Source organism: Myotis brandtii, unplaced genomic scaffold (assembly GCF_000412655.1).
Source record: "Myotis brandtii unplaced genomic scaffold, ASM41265v1 scaffold36, whole genome shotgun sequence".
NCBI classification, from domain to species: domain Eukaryota; kingdom Metazoa; phylum Chordata; class Mammalia; order Chiroptera; family Vespertilionidae; genus Myotis; species Myotis brandtii.
In genome coordinates this window covers 1159649-1185272 of record NW_005363836.1, presented here as the reverse complement: position 1 = coordinate 1185272, position 25624 = coordinate 1159649, and the positions used below count along the sequence as shown (strand labels likewise).

The window sequence follows — 25624 nt, the reverse complement described above, 5'->3', positions numbered from 1 at the left end:
ATTAAGTACTTTAAAGGGCCCAGACTGGTTCCAGTGCATTCTAATATAAAGCACACTTGTCAAACTAGAGGGGGAATTTCCAGTAAAGCAGGTTATTTCCCAGGCCTAACCACAGGACGTTATGGAAAACAAAACACATGGATCAAAATTGGCTGGGGAGCAAAGTTCTCTCATCCACTTACATTAGCTATAACCGGGGAATGCATAAATGCCACATAATGGAGCCCAAGGGCAAGTGACCAATTTTATTTTCCTCCCCCCACATTAATTTTTCTGGGTTCACCCATTTATCATCTTCAATGGGTATTTATAGCCTAGAAGCCATGGTACTTTTGAACCAAGAAGCGAAGTACTGAAGATTTTTGAATGTGTAGGTACAAACCCTGCCGCAGGAAATAAAATCCAAATGCAGAATGCGAAAAGCAGTCTCCCTTGGTGTGTGCTTTGCACATTTAAAAAGATCCTTATCACTGGCAAAGGGGCAAATCATTATTTTTCATTGAGGATGGAGCAAGGTAATTGCCCTTGACACTAGCCAGAGGTAGCGAATTTAGCAGCCACTGATAGAGTTGTGTTCCTGGTTATCACAGGTACAAAAAGAGCTCTCTCTTCCTGCTGATAACCAGGGGAGAGGCTCAAGGTCTGGGAGAGTCACATGGACCCTGGGGAAGATGCTGGTGGAAGAGCGAGCCCCTCTGATCAGCCAGAATTGGCCCCAAGGCTCCTATGACAGCTAGTTCATCATATGAGGCTGATTGGAAGGAGCAGTCGTACAGCGTGTACATGTGTTCGCTAAAATAAAAATTAGCCTCTGTGCTGTCCCAGCATCCTGTTTTCTGTTTGTCCTCCCTTTATAAGGAGTAGAATTGGACTTAACAGGAATAATTAATTCTACCAGAAATCTGCATATTCACACCAAAGTTTTTCTCCCAAAGTCTGGCCATCTAAAAGAGATTGGCAAAAATCATAATGACTGGTTAGCTCCCTGAACATAGGGACCTCAACAGATGGATGCTAACTTGCATTTATGTTCAGAATTATATGAGGAAATTGGGGTCCTACTTCCATCCTTGCTGCCATTTGGAAATGGCAATATCATACTCACTACCTCTAATTCAAATTATCTTCCTCTTGCACATCTCATTATTTCTGGGGAAAGCTGGACTGTCTCTCTTCACATGCCAGCTCTTGCTCACAGAGCTTGGCTTTATAATGCCATAATCACTGCATTGTCAATAGGAAATCACTGGAAATTACAGTCGACTAATCCATGTAAGGCATATGAAACCTATAATGAAAGTTATTTAGTATTACTAGCCTCATAAAATTAATTTTATAATAATTAAGGAGAACTGTATAAAGTGACTTCAATCTCATTTTAATAAGTGATTTTGTAAATTTTCCTGATTATAAAAACTTGGAGAAATTCAATACTTTATTATATAAGGGAAAATGGAAATGTAATTTAAATCTTTCTAGACCAGGCTCAGAACACTTTCAGGAAGATGGTTAATGGTGAAATGTATTTAATTATTAGACAAGATGAAGGGCTGAAAGAGCTAGATGAAACCTTTCCAATTATTTATAAAAAGAAGAAAAAATACTTGCTAGCTCTCTCCCAAATGATTTGAGAGAGAGCTAGCAATTACTTTTCAAATCAATATATTTATTGATTTGAGAGAGAGAGGGAAGGGAGAAGGAGAGGGAGAGAAACATCAATGATTGAGAACCATCTACTGGTTGCCTCCTGTATGCCCCCTGTTGGGGATCAAGCCTGCAACCTTGGGCATGTGCCCTGACCGGGAATCAATCCGTGACCTAAGTGCATGGACGACACTCAGCCAACTGAGCCACACTGGCAGGGCACTAGCCACATATTTTTTTATATAAAGACAACTGAATTGAAAATACAGTTTTATACCTTTTAGTCAAATACACTGAAATCTAACTGATGTCACTAGAATAACAAGAATTCACTTTTACATGTTGCAAATTTAGAAATTGAGATCATTTAGACAGGGGTGAGGATGAAGCTTACTTTTACTTTATTTAGGTTAAAGCTTCCTAAGAAAGTGAACAAGCTTGCTAGGATGTGTTATCTATGAGAGGGAATAAGTCATTTTCAAGCTCATTCCTCCCCATCCCCTCTCAACAGTTGCTGAGCGCTCACTCTGTGGGTGTATTAGTTTCCTGCGGCAGCTCTTTAGCAAATTACTACAAACTCGGTGGCTTAAAACAACACAACACAAATTTCTCTTACAGTTTTGTTGGTTAGAAGCCAGACATCGTCTCACTGGGCTAATATCAAAGTGTCCATAGGGCTGCATTTTTTTCCTGGAAGCTCTGAAAGAGAATCTGAGACTGACTTTTTTGCTTTTTTTCCATTTCTAGAGGCCATCCATCTACATTCCTTAACTCATGGCTTCTTTCCTTCATCTTCAAAACCAGAAACATTCTATCCCTCTGACCATTCTTTTGTAGTCATGTCTTCCTCTGACCACAGCTGGAAAAGGTTCTCAGATATTGAGGACCCATGTGATGCTACATTGAACCCACCTGGATAATCCAGGGCAATCTCCCACCTCAAGGCCCTTAATGCTAATCACATCTACTATGTCCTTTTTAAAATTTTATTTTTATTTTTAGAGAGAGAGGAAGGGAGGGAGAGAGAGAAGGAGAGAGAGAGAGAGATAAACATTGATCAGTTGTTCCCCTTACCTATGCATTCATTGTACATGTCCTGACCAGAATCAACCCACAACCTTGGCATATTGGGACGATGCTCCAACCAACTGAGCCGCCCGCCCAGGGCTGTTATGTCCTGTTTTGCCATGTGTGATAATATATTCACAGGTTCCCGGGATGAGACCTGGATATCTTCGGGTCATCTGCATACCACAGTGGGAGGTAGTGTTCATTTCACAGGACTATGAACCAGCATTAGAAGATACCATGTAGATATATTAATTTAAAACACATTTGGTGTATAATACATGAGTATGATAAATTCATATTTATTAATGAAGGGAATAATGTTTATGTACATAATACTACCTTATAATCTGTTCTCTTCACTTAAGTCTTATATGAACTATTATATGAACTAAACATGCTATTCTACTCCTTAAGCAAGGGAGAAGGACAAACAAAGAACAGGACACTTGGACAGCCAGAGCCTCCCTTTAGCCAGTGCATGGATATGCTGCACGGTTGCGCCTTCTGATCAGCCTCATAACGAACTGGTCAAGGGAGCTTTGAGACCCATACGGAAGGAAGGAAATATTTGTCTTTTATCAAGCTGCACGCCTGATGTTAGAGATTCATGTGTTCACAGTTTCTTATGGTGTAGATAATGCTTCACTGAACAGTCAATTATTTGTGCAGCTGTTTTATTGCTTTTATTGAATAAATCCCTTGGAAAAAATCATTTGAAAGAAATTATGGACTCAGAAGATATGTTGTCTAATTACTGGTTGACTACCCATTCCCCTTTTCTTATTTATAGGACCATAATTTTGTTTAGGTATTAAGTGCTAATTTGGTCAAAGACCACAGGTTAAGCCCCAGGGAATAAATTTGTCTGATAAGCCAAACCTGGCTTTTTCTACCTCCTTTGCCAATAATTGATTTAAGAATTACCTGTGATTCAACCTAGTCCAATAAGACCAAGTTGAAGTTTTTATAGCTGGTTGATCAGAGCTGGGATTTAGGCTGCTGCATCTGTGATGTGCTAACCCACCATCTGGGTGTCTGTTATTACTAAATTCACATGCGTGGAGGAGCTGAACTAGGATGAGATTGGAATAAGAGCGAAAAAAGGCAGTGGAGAGGGTGAAGCAAAGGAGGGTTCAAAGATGTCGCTGACATGTGGAGCCAGGGCGACTGTGTAAGAATGAGGGTTTGCGGTTCGGGTGTTTCAGATGCTCAGGGATGTTGACTTCAATTTGGGACGTGCGACCTGAGGACAGACCATCCCAGGAAGTGTGGGCCTCCAGAGGCCAGTGGTTTCAATAGAAATGTGCTGTGAGCAACACATATAGGCCCCGTATATCATTTTAAATTTTCTAGTAGCTATAGATTATAATAGAACATAATAGAAAAAGTAAAAAAACAAAAAACGTGAACTTAATTTTAATACTATATACTATTTAACACAATATATAAAAATATTATCATTTTAGTATATAATCATTACATATTCCAACATCTCAATTTGTTCTGGGCACATTGCAAGCACTTTAAATAGCCGGGCACCTAGAAAGATGAATTTAGAAACCAGTTGTAATGTCAGCTCCTTCCTTTGCTTGTGAGCGTGAACCTGTGTTTGGGTTGCTCTTGCCCAGTATATTCCCAGGAGCAGGACAGCTGGGAGGCCGCAGATGAAATAGTGCCCCGTTGGTTTCCAAGGTGGTGGCTCCAGCTCACACTCTCACTAGTAACGTGTAAAAGAGTCCTTGCTGTTCCACATTTTCACTGACATTTGGAAAAGTCACATTTCTTCATTTTTGTCAAACTTTGTTAGGATTCAGAAAATATTATTATTATTATTATTATTATTTTTCTTCAGTGATTTTTTTAGTTATAACTACTGGAGTTTAAGATTAAATATATTTTGATTATGTAGAAGTGTTGGCTCTCATCTGGGTATCAGCATGCTGTGTTTTCTGCAACAAGACAGATAACTTTAGCTAATTTTGAGATGTGTTCTTTTGAATCTTCTCAAATCCCAAGGATCAAGAGCCTGAGAACATACACTTTTTAAAAAGCTGCATCCTGCCGAAACCGGTTTGGCTCAGTGGATAGAGCGTTGGCCTGCGGACTGAAAGGTCCCGGGTTCGATTCTGGTTAAGGGCATGTACCTGGGTTGCGGGCACATCCCCAGTGGGGGGTGTGCAGGAGGCAGCTGATCGATGTTTCTCTCTCATCGATGTTTCTAACTCTCTATCTCTCTCCCTTCCTCTCTGTAAAAAAATCAATAAAAAAAAATATTTAAAAAAAAAAAAAAGCTGCATCCTGTCAAATAGCCAAAAATGTGGGAACATCCACAGGAATATCTTGTATGATTCAGGGCTGTGTTCTGTTAGCACAAATGCTGCTTGAATTCATTTCACTGCAACCACCAATGTACTGTAAACTGACTATGTGCAAAGTGCTATTTAAAGGAAATGCAGATGACCTTATTAATCTTTGAAACAATTATTTGTCCCTCTTTCTTAGATAATGATGTTGAAAATGATCTTCAATCAGACATCAGTTGAACACTGCAAGACGCACCCAGAAAAGCAGAAGGAATGCAACTTCTTCTTAATAGCTGTGCGCCTGGCTTCACTGAACCAGATCTTGGATCCCTGGGTCTATCTGCTGCTAAGAAAGATCCTTCTTCGGAAGTTTTGCCAGGTAGCAAATGCTGTCTCCAGCTGCTCTAATGATGGACAGAAAGGGCAACCTATCTCATTATCCAATGAAGTAATACAGACAGGAGCATGAATGAGAACACTTAGTCAACATGCATGTTCACAGCTTTCGGCAACAAATAGCCTTAAAACTTACTGTGAATTTAGGCATCTCTGGCATGCCACTGTTTATGCATTGAAGTAGAATTTTTGATATAAGGACAAATGGTCTCAGCATAGATAATCCCCTGTGTGCCAGGAGTATTGAAACACAAACAAGGGAAATATATTAATAACAATCTAATGTTTTGGGGCCTCTGCCATTTGTAGCTGAATATGTGATTCTTTATAAGTCATCTTAGTCTGTGGTGGGGGTGGGGTGGGGAAAGTTAATATTCCCATATACTGAGCACATGGGGGATTTAATGCGTAGATCATCAAAGATAAGGCAACCATTTGTTTTTGTTCAAAGTCCTTGATCTTCTGTGTTCTCTTTTACTCTCTCTCTTTTTCTGTGTCACTCTTTTGCCCCCTTACTTAAAAAAAAAAAGTTGAATTAAGATTTTAAAATGTGTCCATAAGCCCTGGCTGTTTTTGCTCAGTGGTTGGAGCATCCACCCTTGGACCAAGGGGTCGAGGGTTTGATTCTCGTCAAGGGTACTACCTGAGTTGCAGGATCCCCACCCCAAGGCAGGAGACAACCCAACCATGGGTCTCTCACACATTGATGTTTCTCTCTCTCTCTCTCTCTCTCTCTCTCTCTCTCTCTCCCCTTCCCTCTCTCTCACTCTGTCTAAAAATCAATGGGAAAAAAATATATCCTTGAGTGAGGATTAACGAAAAAAATGTATCACAATATTCATTGGTACTGGTTTTATTTAGGTATTGTTTAATATGTAAATTAGCTGCTAACATTACAAAGTTTAAGTTTTGGTTGGGTTGGAATTAGGTTTACTTATTATCTGAATAAGAGCCAATTTTACTTATTTTAAATATGGGAGGACTTGTGACTATTCATATTGCTAAATGTTCCTTTTTTTGCATACATTGTTAATTCCTACAATAATTAACAAATTCCTACAAATTCGCTAAATATAGGTACTCTGGTTCAATATGTTCTCTGATTAGTTTCACTAAAAGTATTCTCCAGTCTTTTGGATATTTAAACACTAACTCAGATTCTAAAACCAATAAAATGTTGAGGATTCCATAAAGAGTTTCCATAGTTTGACCTATTTATTGGACAAGAAAACAATAATATTGACTCCCTCACAGCAATTTCTCTGCCCTCTCCTCAGAGTAGCATATCTAAATATTTATTATGAAATGTTTTTCTTACCGTCTACATCTATACTAACCTTAATAGCTAAGCTTTATATCTTTTCGGCATAAGTAGATTACTACATTAAGTTTTGAGAATTGCACTTTAAAAAAATTTCCCAACAAACACAACAGTTTTTTTTAAGTTAGGCCTACACAAAATGTGCTTTGTATTTTTGGGAGCATTCATTTTGTAAACAAATTAACATTTTCTTGTGAAGATTTTAATTTTTCAGGTTACATTATTGCTTTCATGGTTAAAAAACAAACACCTTACGATTTATTTATATTTCTTCATAGTAACTACATTTTCCTTTGAGTTTAGTAGGCAATTGGAGAAGAATTAACTTTAACAGGTACTGTGTTTCTATTAGATTACTCTGTTCACCAGCCCAGTTCAATGAGGAATCATCAGTTTAAATGCCCATGCCATACTGAGCGAAAAGACAAGATCTGCTGGGGGTGCTTATGTTAATTCGTGATAGTTCCAAGAGTCTAGGTTTTTGGGAAAATGGTGTTAAGTAACCTATCCTAAAACCCATGGTCAAATCTCTCTATGCCATAAATCAGATTATCTCACAGGTCACCTCATGGGGGATAAGACAAAACTACCTACTTTAGAAAAAGGAAGTGCACTTGGGATGGCCTTGTAATAAAAAGGCTTTGTCTCTTGAGTGGCCCTCTAACCCTAGGTTACAATCAGATCGATGCACGTGCACTGTGGATTTTTCCCAACACCTAGTACAGCACTTGGAATATAGAAAGTGTTCAATATTTATTCAGTGGATGAATGAATAAATGCCTGCCAAACCCGAGTGCCATCAGCGAGGCACCGCCATACGGTTGAAGTGCTTTATGCCACTACAGTTCATCAAGCTGATAAAGTGGATGATCCCTGCTTATTTAATTACAGAAATATGAATTTATCTTCAATGTGTAGTGTCATATTGCTGCACAGCAAAGTGCTTTATTTGTATTAATAATTTAAGGGACTGATAAATCCAAATGGTAATGGAGATTACTGTCAAAGAAAAAAATCCCTTCTTACCCAACCGTAGAAATACATAAAGATAACAGAGCATGAAACTTATTCCCACAAAATAAATTCCTGGTAGAAGTGGACAAATGGCAAGTGGAAAAGGAAGAAATCATGTCAATGGCATATAAGTTTTGTTACCTTGGCAGCCATTTGTTAGCCCAGGAAAACCAGACACGACATTAAAGTCACAAATAATTTTAGCCGTTGGGCGTGAGTTGCGGTTAGGTTTTAAGAGAATTTGAGCAGAGGCCCTGGATGTGGTTAGGAAGTGGACATCTATAGGCACTGCACAAGAGGATGTCTGTTTCTGAGTTTAAGTTCATTGGCCTTAAAATTCACTCTCATATATGTACTTAGTTTATGCATATATCTGAGCAGGGGAAAAATACATACATGAATACATGCACAATTTCTAAACTTCACAATATTGGTAAAAATAAATACATAAATAAACAAATATCTAGGAAACTACATGGAAAGAAATGAGTGAGTAGAATGTGGAAGTATAGGTGAAATCAGCCTTCATAGATTTTTTTTTAAATATATTTTATTGATTTTTTAAAGAGAGGAAGGGAGAGAAATAGAGAGTTAGAAACATCGATCAGCTGCCTCCTGCACATCTCCCACTGGGTATGTGCCCGCAACCCAGGTACATGCCCTTGATCGGAATCGAACCTGGGACCTTTCAGTCCGCAGGCCGACGCTCTATCCACTGAGCCAAACCGGTTTTGGCAGCCTTCATAGATTTTACAAATGAGTTCTGATTTTCTAAACCATGAAATTATAGAAGAAAATGATGACATACTATACAATAAGAACAGTTTGCTTATCAAAGTACATAGGTTTGGTGGATTTCTTAAAAATATTTTAAGTTGAAAAAAAAGTGTTACCTCAAAACTTACCAGATTTACCTATTGCTAGATCCAAGATATTTCAAGTAAACATAATTGCTTAATCATGCCAGATGTAAATGACTATTTAAAAAGTGCACATATATTTCTACTTAACACTTTCTGATTATATGAAAGATCTTGGGACCATGTTACAGAAAAAAGCATTGCAGAAGCTCTTGTAAAACTGAACTATAAAAGACCCCGTGACCATGCTGAAGGGAAGGAGGCAAGGGAGGAAGGGAGGGAGGGAGGGAGGGAGTGAGGGAGGGAGGGACCTGGGTTCAAACCTGCAATCTGGTATGTGCCCTGCCCTTTCTGGTATATGGGATTATGCTCTAACCAACTGAGCCATGCAACCCGGCAAATTAGGCTTTTTATTTATTTAATACTTTTAATATTTTCATTGGTTTTGACCCCAAATTAGTGGTTGGTTTTCAATCTTTTGCACAACAATCATTTAATAATTATTTTGTATTTGGATCAAGTCAGAGACAGAAAATAGGAAAATTTTGTGCTTTACAATTTTAGGCACACATATTTACTACTTATTTTCACACTTTAACCCCAAAAGCTGCTCTTGAAATATACAGAACACTGGAAGATGAGTGACACAGAGAGACTGCAGAGTATTTATTTCTAAAACTATATGGAATAATTAAAATTTCTATGAAAAGTTTAGACCATCAATCATGCCAAATCTTCACAGAAGCTTGTTTATTGCTGGTTTTGTGCTTGTATATGTCTCAAAATTTCTAAAACTGATGTCTAAATAAATGTACAGAATTGTTTAATGAATGAGATTACATTGTTTTTAAAATGAAGACTTCAATACTGTGGCTAAGTACATAGGACTGTTTTCTGAGTTGCGATAAAATGCTCATAAGAGGTGACATATATCTGTGATGTGTCATCACGTAGATTGTTATAGAACCAATGTACAAAATTTAAAACCAATCTAAAGCTCATATACACATTTGTTAAGAAGCTGAAACTCAGTATTCTAAGACAACTAATAGGTGGTGATTACACATGAAGCATGAAACAGAGACTTAGGGAACATTTTTTCATAGAATCCCATTATATTAGTATAATTTATCAGGTGTGGGGAACCTTTTTTCCTGCCAACGGCCATTTGGATATTTAGAACATCATTTGCTTAATATAAGTTTATGTTGCTATGAAAAAAGCTCCTACATTTATTGAATTTCGAGTCCTGCCTGCCGTTGCCTAGGTAGGGCCAAACCAAATGATTTCTCGGGCCTGTGCAGCCAGAGGGCCGGATGTTCCCCACCCCTGTTTACATAGATACTGATCTCATGCAAAATTCATATTCACCTGAATTACTACAACCGAAAAGGTGTTCATTTTATTATGACTTTGTATCTATGGTTATCAAGTACAATCTTGTACTGTGTTCCCTGGATACATTTTTTGATGGAGTCCACCTTGCATAAAAATGCAGAGTAAAAAAGGAGTAGTACAGGTGACTGTCCTCAAAGTGGCAAAGGGAAAACTGAGACTGTACGTATCAATGAAGGCTTTAACAACTCTAGAATAAAGTCATTTTTTTTTTTCCAAAAAGAGATCAACAATTAGTTTTTAAGTCAGATGCAAAGAGATCTTCAAAACATGCTACTTAACAACTCCATTCTCACTCGCTCCTGTTCTCTATTCTTTTAAGGAAGGAAAGAGCAGAAAGTTCTCATTTTATATATTCTCTGTTTTATACTTCCTAAAAGGATTGTATTTCAAGGCTTATAATTTATGCGAGTTGAGTTGTAAACCATTATATTACTATCAGCTGAGTACATTTTGATTCTTGAGAAATACAATTTGATTGGATATATACTACATTAATTTATATATTACATTTTCTTTACTGAGAATTAAAATTATTTTATTTTCAGAAGCTTTACATCAGTATCATATCATAAGCATTCCAAATATCTCCTGCTTTACATATTTTTTTTTCACTAGAAACAAGCTTGTTCCCCCTAGGCCCCTTGCTTTCAGCTTATTCATTTTTTTAATAGAAAGTAACAGAAATATTTACTATTGGTGAAAGCAGGGATTGGTTTTAAGAGGAAAGCGAATGGCTTCATAGTTCTAATATGCTAACATCCTAATATATGAGATAGATCTGAGTATTGTCTTTAGTGTCTGCTATGATGACACAATTTTATTATTGGAATAAAGATAGGAAGGAAAGAGATCACCATCAGGAACAAATCAACCTTGTCGGGCTTTTCAGCATTTTAAAGATGATTCCACCTCTGAAGTTATTTTCAAAAGCGCAGCTCTTAAATTCTTTTGTCAATTGTTTTAGAATTAGAATATTGTGGCCTTGTAAGGAAAGTGAATCAGGTATCTAGCCAAAAGCTAGCCAATCACCAAACTTTAATCGCTATTTGAAATGAGTTAATGAGTTTCTTTATATAGTTTTCAGTAATGTGAAGCAGAGAAAATGCATATGACTTACTGATACACTTACTTCATTGTTATTTCAACCTTTGAAAGGATACTATTTATGTGGAGCAGGCATGGAGGGTGGGGTAGAGGACACAGAAAAAGATATGGAGGAAAACCTGTATATTTCCAACCCTGTTAGAAATCTCCATCCTTTTAGGCCCATTCCACAGAGAGGAAGGGACCACATTGATCTCTACACTGGAACTCAGTAGGACAAAGCAAGGTGTGGCCCATGGTGTTCTTTTTCATAAGAGCAGGTGTTAAGTTCACTCAAGTCACATCACTGACTGCTAAACGCTCTTCTTTCTATACATAAATTTATATGTATGTATTAGATATTTTACCTTCTCCCTCTTTATTTAAATGTCTAAATGTGTTTATACAAATAGCAGAAAATTGAACATTTCTTTAAGCAAGCAAACTGAAAATAGGCACTGATTATCTTAATCTGGTAACAACAAAGAAAAATAAGTACTATTTACATAGTGTATCTAAGTAGGAACCGAAATCATTGGCACTTTAATCGATAATGTAAAGGTTTTTAATCAACCTTTAAAGGCTTTTCAGCATTTTGGAGATGAAAGCATAGTTTTCCCACCTCTCCTACTCAGTGAACCATCCCTATACACTTGGTTAAGTGAGAAAGTATACTTCTGTCACCTCTCTGTAAAGTTTTTTGGGGAGTTATCTTACGTGCATTTAAATATATCTTCCAGCACATTTTAAAGGCTGGTCTTCAATATTGTGGAGACAAAGAATGAAAAGAGACTATGAAAAGTACATCAGAATTTTGATGGCATTCGAGTCATAGCTAGTTTGTGTATTTAATTAATGTATGTTATTTATGTGGTGTTTGTCAATGGAAAAATAAAGTTGAATGTTCTGAAATGTTCCTGTCTTTTTTTCCTGATGTCAACTCATGTCAGGAATATTATAATTGCATTAACTATTTTACCGAAATCCTATTTGACATGCTTTGTCAACATAACAGCCCAAGGTGATGCAACAGTGTCATGCTATCTGGAACAATGAAATAATTTTGTTTTATGTTCTTTAATCACCAACAATACAAATGATCACTTATGTGCTATTAATCTGACAGGTGCTTTTTTTTCCCATTTTCAACATGATGCTTACTCATGTTATAATACCAGAATTTTTGTTGTTCATATAAAAGCACATTTATAAATTATTCTAAATGTAGTTCTTTCACTTTCTTATGGATTCTAGTGTAATCTACTGGCAGCCAACATCAGATTCATCCTTGGGTGCAGTGAGACCCTTTACCAGTCTTATACCTGGACACTGGTGTGAGCTTATTACTAGTGGAGACAAATGTTGGGCTGCCTCACTACCCTAGTTCATGTGCTCATTGAGGTCACCCTCCTCTTCCTTCTTCAGTGAAGGGAGTTCTGTATAATGTAGACTACAACGCCAGGCTTATTAAAAGTAGCACATTGCACTGGCTCTCTATCACCCTAAGAAAAGGAATTTAGAGCAAGCTCTGTCTTCTGACCCCAAACAGGTATTACAGTCTCTACAGTCTGTGTTCTTTAGCATTTCAGGTAAACATCATATAGCTATCTTTCAGTAGGCCAACATGTGCCACCACAATGCTCGTGAAAAAACAAGCCATGGTCCTAGCCAGTTTGGCTCAGTGGATAGAGCGTCGGCTTGCAGACTGAAGGGTCCTGGATTCGATTCTAATCAAGGGCACATGCCTGGGTTGCAGGCTCGATCCCCAGTAGGGGTCAGCCAATCAATGATTCTCTCTCATCATTGATGTTTTTATTCCTCCCGCTCCCTTCTCTGAAATTAATAAAAATAAATACATTTTAAAAAGAAAATGGTACCTTTAAAAACACACATACCATGAAATGAAACACTGTCCAATTTCATGTCCTTGGAGGGCATGGGGTCAGATATCCTTAGATATTCTTGGGGGCCACTGTGCTCACTTAAAACAGTCTTGAGCAAATCCAGTTAGGAGGGTGGGTACTCAGAATTCAAGCCCGTCCTCCAAGCCAGGCTGTTCTTTCCTAAACATATGTTGGCTGTGTACCTATATGTGCCACACATTCTGTTGGTGCTAAGACATAAGGATTTAAAAAAAAAAGTTTTCAAAAGATTTATAATCTAGTAGGGGAAGAAAAAATAATTTGATCAGAGCTGTGATTAAGCATATGGTACTATGTGAGCCTAGGGGGGAGGTGATGCTAAAATAGGAAATGGTTTCCTGTAGGAAGTGACATTTAATCTGCCTTTTGGAGAAAGGAGTAGGTGTTCACCAGGACAGCATTTTAGGGTACTTTTCCATTTTACTCTGCCGAAAGCATTACACTTTCCAAGACATTCAAATGGACTACCTTCTAGTGCCTGTTGTGAAAAGTGTGGGTCTATAACCTCCCAGAGTGGGCAGCAGTGGCAGGCCTCACAGTCGGGTTTCTCAACCCCAGCATTCGTACACATGGGGCCAGATCATTCTTTGTTTTGGGGGACAACCCCATGCAATGTAGGCTGTTTAGCAGCATCTCTGGCATCTACCCTCCAGATGCTAGTAACACCTCCCTAGTTATGACCATCAAAAATGTTGCCAAACATTGTCAGATGTACCACGGGGGACCTAATTGCTCCCAGGAATAAACCTCTGCTTTAGGGGAAGGGCTGTGGCCACCAAGAGGGTGCCATGCGCCAGGACAAGGCCACCCATGAGATCTGAGTTCTGACTGGCACCGTTCTGACATCTCCCAAGGCAGCAGGCACTAGCAGGCCATTTTGTGTCTGACTGCACAAAAATGTGGCACTCCCACTACAACAATGCGGGGGTCACCCCAGGCCCTGATCCACTTCTGTAATCACATAAACCTATTAACAAACGAAGAGGTACAATTTCCCAGAAAGGATCGTCTTTCTATTGAACCATCCAATCCCTGTTTTGTTCTTGATAGGAGGCCCAAGGCTTATATGTTAGGCTTACATATCTCTCAAAAGGAAAGCTAAAGAGAGGGAGTCTATTTATCCCAGGACCTTTGAAAATCTGTTATAATTCTTCTTAAGTTCACATTTCCAGACAGGTGCCTTAGTAGGAGAGAACTAACTTAACCAAACTCTGTCTTTAATGGGATTTTTGCATATGTTGTCTGTGTAACAGAGCTGTAAGCAGCTTTATTTAATTGGAAGGGTTTTTAGCAAAGAGCAGTCAAATTTTAGGCAAATGTCCTTATTAGCCTGGGCCTTTCTCAGTTCTCACCAGCCTGTGGTACCTCAAGTATAGGGCTACTATCATACATTTTGATGACAGAATTCAAGTCATGATCTCTATAATTGTATGGGATGGGAACTTGAAAGACTTAAACCCCAAATCTGACCAAAAAATAAAATGAAATTAGAGTGAGAGTATTCACTGGCCTATTTCTGAGGCAAGTAAGAAACATCTCTGGATAATCAGTGTTTATGCCTAATTTCTTACACAATTGTTTTTAAAGAAGACTTTGAATATAATACATAATGTTCCTTGAATCTGATTTTGAAAACAACACCAAAAGAAAATAATTCTGAAACCACTACCACCAACTGAGGTCATTTATACCCAGTAGAACACTGGTTCTTAATCACTTTGAGATCAGAGACTCCTCTAAGAATTTTCATACAGTGTCAGGGGTTGCACAGCCCTCCTGAAGTCTGTCGGTGGAAGTCTTGCAAGTTTATGGACACAGGTTAAGAATTCTCACTGTGAGAGAGTTGTTATGATTCAAGGAACCTCACAAGTTTCCATGTTTGGTTAGAAAGCCAAAATCTAAAACTGGAGCTAAGTCAACATAATTGCTTCCGTGTGAATGCCAACATTCCTTGACATCTCACTATATGCTACAATAATGAATCAACATAATCAGGGGTGTAATTATTAAAAAAGAGCAACAGTCATTTTTTAAAATTACCATCCATGGAAGAAGGAAACAACACAATCTCAACTAGAAGAGGAGCAAAACAGGCTATTCACAAAAACAGGTCCAAAGTGAAAGGCCCATTAAAAAATAAAATACAAGTTATCCAATGATGCATGTGCCTTACAACAAAGAATTTGTTTCAGTTTTGCCTTATGCTGACCCAGCAAGAGAGATTTAAAATGAAGCTTTTCAAAAAGTCAATAAAAAAATCACCCCCTCTGAAAAATGCAATGGACTATACGCAAACCAGCTAAATGGTTAGGATGTAACTGTTATTTTCTATTACTTTTTGTTACGTAAATTTAAGTTGTTATCTATGTCTATGAAGATACATACTAGTATATATTTACACTTATGCAGGCACTACATCTTTGCATTGCTATTTAGATCGAAAGCAGCAAGAATGACCCTATTGATTGATCCCTTCAGTGAGAATGCAAGGCATACATTTACAGAGCTTACAAATGTAAAATTAATGATGCTTTAAGTCAACACTTATCAGTAGAGCGCTGTATTGATGTTTACAGCTTTTATTTCTCTAGAGGGAAAAGTGTGGAGCAATTATGACATTTGTCTTTGCATTTTTCTTGCCTTATTGCGGAAGATGGAAATGAAGTCTTAAAGCACTGGAGTGTTTGTCTATTGGAAACAACTCTTTGATACTAACGCATCCTGCATTCTGAATGAGTGTACATAAATTGGACAGTTGAACAAGTGTGAATGAAATTGTAACTTGCTTTTCATGAAGCAGTAGTTTGGAGTCTTCGCCTTAAAAGATCCACAAAAAGCCAATTTTTTTAAGAGGAAAAGCAATTGCACTTTGTTATTTATTTTAAAAATTGCTTGACATTTTTTTTTTTTTTTGCCTAGCACCTTTATCTTAAGAATTGCAGTGACACAATTATTTTACTTGAAAATATTTGGAAAAATAATATTGATTGATTGCCAAACTCTGCTTTAAATGTTGTGTAGCCTTAATTAGACCAGCATGGCTCCCATCATCATCCCAGATTTTCTCCCACGGTGGTCATCTTGAATACTCCTGCTACTATCCCTTCAGCAGAATTCTCATTGACAGCTGAATTAATTAATCTCACTAATTACTATTTCCCCACTCCTGAGAGATTATATATGTAATTTTAAATATTTTAAAGTATTTTTTAAAACAAAGTCATTTCACCAGAATGCTCTCTAAAGTTTTGTGGGTCATAATGGAAGAGAAAAACTTCCAACATTGAACAAGGAATCAGAACACTTATGTCCAATTATCTGACTTTCTATTCACTGGCTATTTGCCCTTGACAATTCAGTAAACCTCACAGAATTTAAATTTTTCTCATTAGCACAGGATTGTTGGGGTTATGACAATGAAGATAAGAACACTTGAAAGGACTACACAAGTAGTCAATGGTTAACATTATTTTATTTTCCTCATTCCATTAATGGAACAACACTACAAATTGATTATGATATTTTTCATCTCAAACAACTATAAGATAGTCTTACTAACTTAGTAATGGGCATTCACCAGAACATGCAAGGGATATTAAAAGATTAGTTCTGGTTCCACATAGGGAAAGCTACATAGCTTCCTTCAGGGCTAGTTGCCTCTTCTGTTCAATCAGGGGTGAGTCTATCTGAGTTCTTCTAACTGCAAAAACACAATTCTCCTTTCTCTCTGGGGTGTCATACAGCTCCTCTTGTCAGCGAAACACAGACAAGTTTTTTCTTCAGAATCTTGAAAAACAGCTCCTAGGAAACCTCTAGGAGGCTTAGATAGCAAGGCACATAAAAACTTTCTGTTCCTTTTTTTCTCTAAAAATAATTTTTAGGTTCCCATTCTCCCTCAGTTATGAGATTGTTCTCTTCTTTCAACCAAATTGCAAGATCCTTGGATCCAAAGACCGTGCCTTCCATTTAAATTTTTCTGCTTCCTTTTCCTTGCTTCTCATTGAAACTACCAAAATCCTATCACTTAAGTTAGATGATGGGTCTTATTTACTTATTTTTTTGCTCAAGAAATTACATAAAACAGATTATATTGTATAGATTTTCATACATGAAATTATCCATTTGTGTGATCTGTTATATCTTACATGTGCATTTATTTTCTTAAATAAGCTTAATTTTTAATCACAATATTATGTACTTTTAAAAAGTCTGACAATGCTAAAGGCTAATCATGAAACCCACACTCCTCATTCTTACCCTATACCCACCACTCTGCTCTACAGATTGTATTACTTTCAGGTGTTAAATCGTAACAGTTTTCCAATTGCCAAAACCTATCTGATAATTTTTACTGTCTTTAGAGTTCACCATTTTCTTCGATTTCTCTGCCTTTTAGTAGATTCCCTGTTTCTAGATCCCATGTCTTGAATGACCACACCTGCTTTAAAATGGGCTTTTTAATAGGGGAAAAAAACACACGAACAAACCAAACTCCTAGGCAAGGAAAGAGAATGGTTTTAAATAAACATAAACACACATAAATAGTGATAATAATAACAGTGGCAAATACGTTTTATGAACACCATGCTTTACATATGTTATCAGATTCTCATACCAATGCCACAAGGTAGATGTAGGTGCTATCACCACTTTGCAGGTGAGAAGACAGGCTCACGGAGGGTAAATCACTTGGCCAATCCCACTAAGTTAGTGAGAAATGTAGCTGAGGTTTCACCCTGATTTTAGGTTAGATTATAATCATTGTGTAACCTCTGAGCAAAAGATTACTACTGTGATTATTTTCTAAAGCTTCAAATTTATCTCTGAGGGCTGCTCCACGTCCCAATGAGAGAAAGGCTTTGGCTGAAGGACATTTCCCAACAGCCAGAAACAAGCTTGAGCAGCTTTTGCAGCTTCAAATTTATCTCTGAGGGCTGCTCCACGTCCCAGTGAGAGAAAGGCTTTGCTGAAGGACATTTCCCAACAGCCAGAAACAAGCTTGGGCAGCTTTTGTAACAGTACTGATTAGATCGGGCCAACAAGTTTCTCAGCAAAGATGTGAAAGTCCGTATTCCAATCGGGGTTGTGTGCACTTCTGCAAACGTTCAGACCCTTCCTTGGTAGATGCCGGCCCGCTCTGCAGTGGAGAGAATATTGGCCATCTCGCCGCAAAGGGTTGCACGGAAGGGCTGCTCTTCCATTTCCTGCCCAGGCCTGTGGGTTTCTCTGAAAGCTAAGAATTTAGTCACAATTTGGGTTACTATCTCTCTCTCTCTCTCTCTCTCTCTCTCTCTCTCTCTCTCTCTCTCTCTCTCTTCCTTTTTTATTTTCCTTCCATACTTCTTCTCCTGCTTGTAAGGTGACTAGGGAGCAGGTTCACTAAGAAGCTGGAAAGCAAGAGGGTGGCTCTTGCTTCCTAATGACAGAGAAACCGATGGGAGATTTTGTAAAATACAGGACAGAAGAGGAGAGAGAGAGAGAGAGAGAGAGAGAGAGCCCACAAGCAGGCCCTTTGTCAGCAGTGAAACCATTTTATTCATTGTCTCTCTCTGTTTAATTTTGAAATTTGCTCCAGTGTTTTCATGCAAAATACAAAGCAGTTTCGGAGTGAAGCATATTTGGTGTTTAAGAAAGAGAAAAATTCCTGTGTCCTGTTTTGGAGTTTTTCTTCCCTTGTTGCTAGCAAGAAACATTGATTTGGTGGATCTGATATTTTATTCATTCACCAGTTTTCTCTTCACCTGGCTACTCTGGTTTCCACAGAACAGGTTAGACTGAGAACAGTACAGAACATTTCGTTCAGAGGAATAAAATCTCGGCATCTCCAAAACTCAAATTCTATTCTTAACGCTAAATTGAAATAACAACCCACCATATCTGTATAACTTTAAAAATTGGTGCATCTTGGAGTCTATCTTTAGTCTCATTTTGCACATTATCTTTTGAATATTTCAATATAAATGCAACAAAAGTCAACAATTCTCAGATATTTCAGGGGTCAGTTAACATTTATTCAGAATGGGCGCACCTAATTATATGTAAATTTTATTAAATTTTCTTTTTCACTAACTTGGAGTTAATGAAACCAAAGTAAATGAGTCATTGCTTAAGGAAATGTTTGAAAGCCAAAGTCCTCCTACCCATCTTTTATGTAATTTTGCATTAGAAATGAGCCTGGAGATCTTCATAATGGTTTGTTAATGATAATATAATTTAGAAAATCATATGGTCATGGCTGGTTTGGCTCAGTGGATAGAGTGTTGGCTTACAGACTGGAAGGTTCCAGGTTCGTTTCCGGTCAAGGGCATATGCCCGGGTTGTGGGCTTGATCCCCAGTAGGCAGGGGATCAATGATTCTCTCTCATCGTTGATGTTTTTATCTCTCTCTCCCTCTCCCTTCCTCTCTCTCTAAAAATCAATAAAAATATTTTGTTAAAAATAATATGGACATTATTTCATGAGAGTAAGTTTTAATAAGAGAGTGGGTCAGAAAAAGATTAAAATAACAATGATTATGAATGATTACATTGCTGGAAGTTTCTTTATGGGAGACACCATTCTCCATTTCATCAGATGATAGAAGAATGTTCCACTCAAACTTCGGGCTCTTGCTCTGTTGCCCAACACCACCATTTGGAAAAAGAGAAAAGGGAGGGACATCCTTGGAGAAAGGCAAGAGGCAACTAGGATGCCAAGTACATTAGGAGGATTTTTTTGGATGAGAAGTGCCATGGTCCATTTACCTTCAGGCATATGAGTCAGATCTGTGAGCAACTTTGGGAGAGTAGCTGTGGAACTTGAAAGTAATTCTTTAAACTCTCTGAGGTTTTTGTATTTTTACATGAAGAATTAGATTTTTTTGCATTTATTTTATAAGATAGTTGTGAGGATTAAATATGCAAATATCTTAGAAGAAGGGTGGGTACAATAAATATGCAAGGGGCATTGTTATTGGTATTGTATTAATAGTGGTAATGGGAGCTACAATAGCAATATTAATTGCTTGAGGAATCCATAAGCCATATTGGTAATGTGGAAAAGACATTCCGTCCTCTGTATTCATTCCTTGATATTATTTTGGGAGACCCAAACATATATCATCATGTTTGAGAGGATGAGAACTAAAATTAGACTAAATGTAGTGGTCCATCCTAGTTCTGTTAATTTATTAGTAGGCTGACCTTAATTAAGCTAACAATCTTTCTAAGCCTTAGTTTCTTTAGCTATAAATGAAGATCATAATTTTATCTAAATTTATTGCCAACATTCAATGAAATAATGCATGCAAATGCTTACCTAGTGCTTGGCACATAATAAAGCACTCAATAAATTATTATTATGTTATTATAAATTAATATAATTAATATTAAAATCAAACTCAGAAGACTTAAGTTGGCTCAGTTACTAACTGAGGCTGAATGTCTTCACAAGCATACAAATTTTACACAACATTCTCAAGACTTAGGATAAGAAAATAGGGATATGAATCAACACCATAGGAAGTAGAACTAATAAGTAACAGCAAAATAAAGAAATGTAATTGTTCTTTTTCTGGCTGAAGTGTATATTTTCATGATTCCAGTAGCAGAGAGGAGGCATTTTGTAGGTATGTATGTATGTATGTATGTATGTATGTATTTTCCCATCTTCTTGAGATACTAGAGGCCCAGTGCACTGAGCAAGATGGGCCGGACGGGGAGGGACTGTGGAAGGACTCCAGGGCGTGTCCAGCCCGTCTCGCCCAGTCCCGATTGGCCAGACACCAGCAGCAAGTTAACCTACTGGTGGGAGTGTCTGCTCCCTGGTGGTCAGTGTGCGTCATAGCAATTGGTCGAATGGTCGAACTAATGGTTGGACACTTAGCATATTAGGCTTTTATTATATAGGATAATTGACATATTAGTTTAAGTTGTATAGTACAATGATTTTATAAATGTATTCTATAATCAAAACACTGTATCATCTCCAGCTCTGAGATCCCGGCTGGCTGAAAGCTGGTTTCTGGGGTTTTGTTTAGCTTCTATATTTGTTACAATGTTTCAAACTGCCAGCTCAGAGGCCGGAAAGGCAGGCGGGGAACGTTGGAGTCCTCCTTCACTGAAGCAAGCACGCCTCCTGTTAGCTTCCAGCTGCCTGGCTGCCGGCTGCCATCTTGTTTGGCAGTTAATTCGCATATCTCCCTGATTAGCCAATGGGAAGGGTAGCGGCCGTACGGCTAATTACCATGTTTCTCTTTTATTAGATAGGATAATTGACATATTAGTTTAAGTTGTATAATACAATTATTTTATAAACGTATACACTGAAAAATGATTACCACAGTAAGTCTACTTAACATCCATTACCCCACATAGTTATTTTTTCCTTGTGGTGAGAACTTTAAAGATTTATTGTCTTGGCAACTTTCGAATACAGTCATATAACACATAACAACATTTGGGTCAATAATGGACCACATATATAATGGTGGTCCCATAAGATTATAATGGGGTTAATTCTATCACCTCGTGATATTGTAGCCATTGTATTGTAGCAACATGTGTTAACTCACATGTAAACCAACCTACTGCACTGCCATTCATATAGAAGTGGAGCACTAATTATGTATAGTACATAATACTTGGTAATGATAATAGATGACAATGTTACTGGTTTATGTATTTACTGTACTGTATGTTTTAATTATTTTTTAGAGTGTACTCTTCCTACTTAACAAAAAGTGCCATAAAATAGTATGCCATGTCACACTAGCAGCAACCTCATACTTCTCATATCTCTTAATTGAATCATTTTCACTTGTGCTTGATTTGATCTCATGCTGTTTTATAAATTTAGGATAGCCTAAGTGCTTATAAAGTCTACAGTAGTGTGGCGTGATGTCCTACACTGTCACATGACTCACCAGTCACTCATTGACTCAGACATTGCAACTTCCAGTCCTGCAAGCTCCAGTCATTATAAATGCCCTATACAGGTGTACCGTTTTATCTCTTTTATTCTTTATTTTTACTGTACTTTTCATATATTTAGATATGTTCAAATACCTAAGTACTTACTATTGTTATAATTGCCTACAATATAGTAAGTGACTAGCTGTGCACAGGTTTGTAGCTTAAGAACAATAGGCTACCACTATATCATATAGCCTAGTGTGTAGTACGCTTTGCCATCTAGCTTTGTGTGTGTTCTCACAATGACAAAAGCGCCTAATGATGCATTTCTCAAAATGTATCGCTGTCATTAAGCAGTGCATGACTGTATAAATACTATAGTCACCATTCTATACATTACCCCCTCCCCCAGAACTCATTTATTTTTTAACTGGAAGTCTGTACCTTTTCACCACCTTCATCACCTACTTCCCTCCTCCCCCCACCTCTTCTAGCAACCAACAATTTGTTTTCTGCTTTATGAGTTTTATTTTTAAAGATTCCACATAAAAGTGAAATTATACAGAATTTGCCTTTCTCTGTCTGACTTATTTCACTTAGCATAATAGTCCCAAGGTTCATTCATGTTGTTGCAAATGGCAGTATTATTTTATTTTTTTATGGCTGAATTATATACATCTTATTTTCTTTATCCATTCATCTGTCATTGGACACTTGAGGTTGCTTCCAGGTCTTGACTATTGTAAATAATGCCACCATGAACATGGGAGTGCAGCTATTGCTTTGAGATAGTGATTTTGTTTCCATCAAATATATACCCAGAAGTGGAATTGCTGGATCATATGGTAGTTCTACTTTTAATTTTTGAGGAACCAGAAGAGGTATTTTGAAAAGTCCCTGTAATAACTTCCTCAAGTGGAATCCAGAAGAAAAAAAATAGTAAGACATATGAGCAGAGAAGTGTATCTCAGGATGGCAGTTCTTGGCTGAGAAGCAACAAATAGGATCTGTCAAAGTGGTTAATGCTTTCTCACTGCTATCTAATGTAGACTGGTATAGCATGCACCCATCACCTCAATTTTCTAATGGGTAAAGGACTGTGGGAATAATAATTTCTAGTTTATAGGATATATGTAAATATTAGAAGAGATAATGTATACACAACCACTTGGTATATATGCCAAGTTCCATCATTATCATCATCAATTCATGTGCAAAGATTAAGTAGTGTCCAGGCAGAACAACAATTTATTCCTGGGTACCTTAAAGTCATTTATATTTTGCTAGTTGTGAACTCATTAGAAAATAGAACTACCAGGGAATTTTTGGACTGTGATGCATCTGGGAAAAACACAATAAAAAGAGTCATTACAACATAAACTGATGAACAAAAACAGATCCAGAGACAGAGAAGCATAGATCAGACCATCAAACCTCAGAGGGAAGGTAGGGGAGGGTGGGGGTAAGGGGGAGAGATCAATCAAAGGACTTGTATGCATGCATATAAGCCTAACCAATGGACACAGACACCAGGGAGGTAAAGGCATGAGTGGGGATTGGAGGGGGCAATGGGGGGATAAGAACACATATGTAATACCTTAATCAATAAAGAAAAAAATCAATAAAGATAACAAATAAAAAAAGAGGCATTAAATCAATTTAAATTAAGATCAAAGTGATTTTAATTTACTTGGAATGAGAGCAATAACAACTTGAGCCTTAGTGGAACTGTTACTTCTCTGGTGATGACTATGTCTTTAAGAAAAAAATGAGAATGACTATGTTGGGTTTTTATAACTTTTGATCATCAATTAAATGAATGATTGCTTGATTTAGGTAGTCATTCACACATCTTTAATGAGACGCTATCATGTGGGGCTAGGTCCTAGAGGACAGAGGTTTATCACTCACAGATTCTGGATTTAACATTCTCTGATTCTTCAAAGTAAAGTATCCATTTTCATTCATTACCTTAGGACTTAAATCATTTCCCAAAGAGTAAATAGCTTCACTTTTTCTTTTTATTCTAACCTATACTAATAAAAGGGTAATATGCTAATTAGACTGGATAGACCAGACGTCTTCTGGACATCATTCCGGACGTCCTTCCTGACAAAGCCGGGGGCGTGGCCGGCCTGCAAATCCCCAGCAGCCCCTCGCCCAGGCCGCCCCCCCCCCATGGGGACCCCCCTATCCTGATCTGGGGCCCCTTTCAGGGCAGGCCAGCCAGCCCTCTCCTGTGCACCAGGCCTCTATTCTATATAATAACAGGTAATATGCAAATTGACCCTAACGACAGAACAACCAGAACGACCTCTGGACCAATCACTATGAGGCATACTAGCCACCTCTTGGTCCCTTTCTCTGGCCAGCAGGCTCCGATCTCCTGATGGCCACCCGCAGCGGGGGCAGGGCTGGTGAGTGGGCGGGAACAGCTGACCTCTCGGTTCCTTCCCCCAGCCATCAAGCACCGATCCCCCAAAGGTGAGTGGGGAACCAGGGTTAGGTGGTGGCAGGGGGCGGGGACAGCTCCGGGAAGCTGGGGAAGATGGCCCTGATCGCAGGCCAGGCCTAGGGACTGTACCTGCACACAAATTTCATGCACCAGGCCTCTAGTTAGAATATATATTCATGTATAAAATTCAAACAATGCAAGAACACAAACACCAAAGAAAAATTCTCTATACTCTGCCACTCAAAGTTAACCATTTAAATGTTTCAATTAATATCTTTTCAAATACTTGTCTTTGTACATTTCTCCTCAAACCTGGCTGCATCTAAGAACCCTGGTGAGATTCTCTCAAATGTTTTAAGGAGTGTGACATGAAACAGATTTTTTCCAAATTCCCTGACTTACAGGGAAAAGCTACAGAAAGATTTTTACTTAATCTAAAGAGAAGCCAAATCTATATGGTCTAAGGGAAAAAGTCCTACCCTATAAAGTAATAATTTAGTCTTGAATCACCACAAATCAAGCAAACACTAGGAAACCACTAGGAAGCTTTCTTTAGAAAGAGGAATACAAACATCTCCTTCAACTCAAACATCTTCTTCCAACTCAGGATCCTATGATTTTATGCATCAAATTAGTCAGAAAATGGCTACAATATTTGAAATGGGGTGAAAGAAGTCAGTGTATCTGAATTTAGTTGTTGAGCTTAGGGATCTGCTTCAAACCCCTTCACACATGGTTTTGTCTTCCTCCTGTGACGCAAACTGAATTGTTGTAGGACTTAATTTCAAGGCCAACCTTTCAAAGTCTCTATGTTCACCCTTATCAGTTCACAACATTTTTTGAAAACTCTATTCAGAAAATCAGCAACAACAAAAAAGTCATAACAAAGAGCAACAGCAATTATTTTCCAGTACTTATATCAGAATATTTGGTGGCCATTATTACCAATGACTTCATTAGCTGGAGTATCATATTGTCCTCATTGAATATGAAAAGCTGCCAAGAATATAAATTTAATCAAACTCAGCTTATGATCATTTTTTACTATGTATAAAGTATATATTTTAGAGCAGCGGTTCTCAACCTGTGTGTTACGACCCCTTTGGCGGTCGAACAACCCTTTCACAGGGGTCGCCTAACCAGGGGTGGGCAAACTTTTTGACTCGAGGGCCACAATGGGTTCTTAAACTGGACCAGAGGGCCGGAACAAAAGCATGGATGGAGTGTTTGTGTGAACTAATATAAATTCAAAGTAAACATCATTAC

General features: G+C 37.9%; 1 protein-coding gene across 6 annotated transcripts in view; it reads left to right on the top strand.

Moving 5' to 3' along the window:
• The window catches only part of PTGER3 (prostaglandin E receptor 3 (subtype EP3)), a 119903-nt gene that overhangs the window by 23087 nt on the left and 71192 nt on the right, over positions 1 to 25624 (top strand). For 5 of the 6 annotated variants that reach the window (XM_005871908.2, XM_005871909.2, XM_014544345.1 and 2 more), the window contains exon 2: positions 5218 to 5397. In XM_005871908.2, coding sequence (XP_005871970.1) covers positions 5218 to 5397 — 180 coding nt within the window. Of the gene's footprint in view, positions 1 to 3133; positions 3477 to 5217; positions 5398 to 25624 lie in introns of those variants that run through there. The other variant, XM_014544347.1, reaches the window with a different exon arrangement.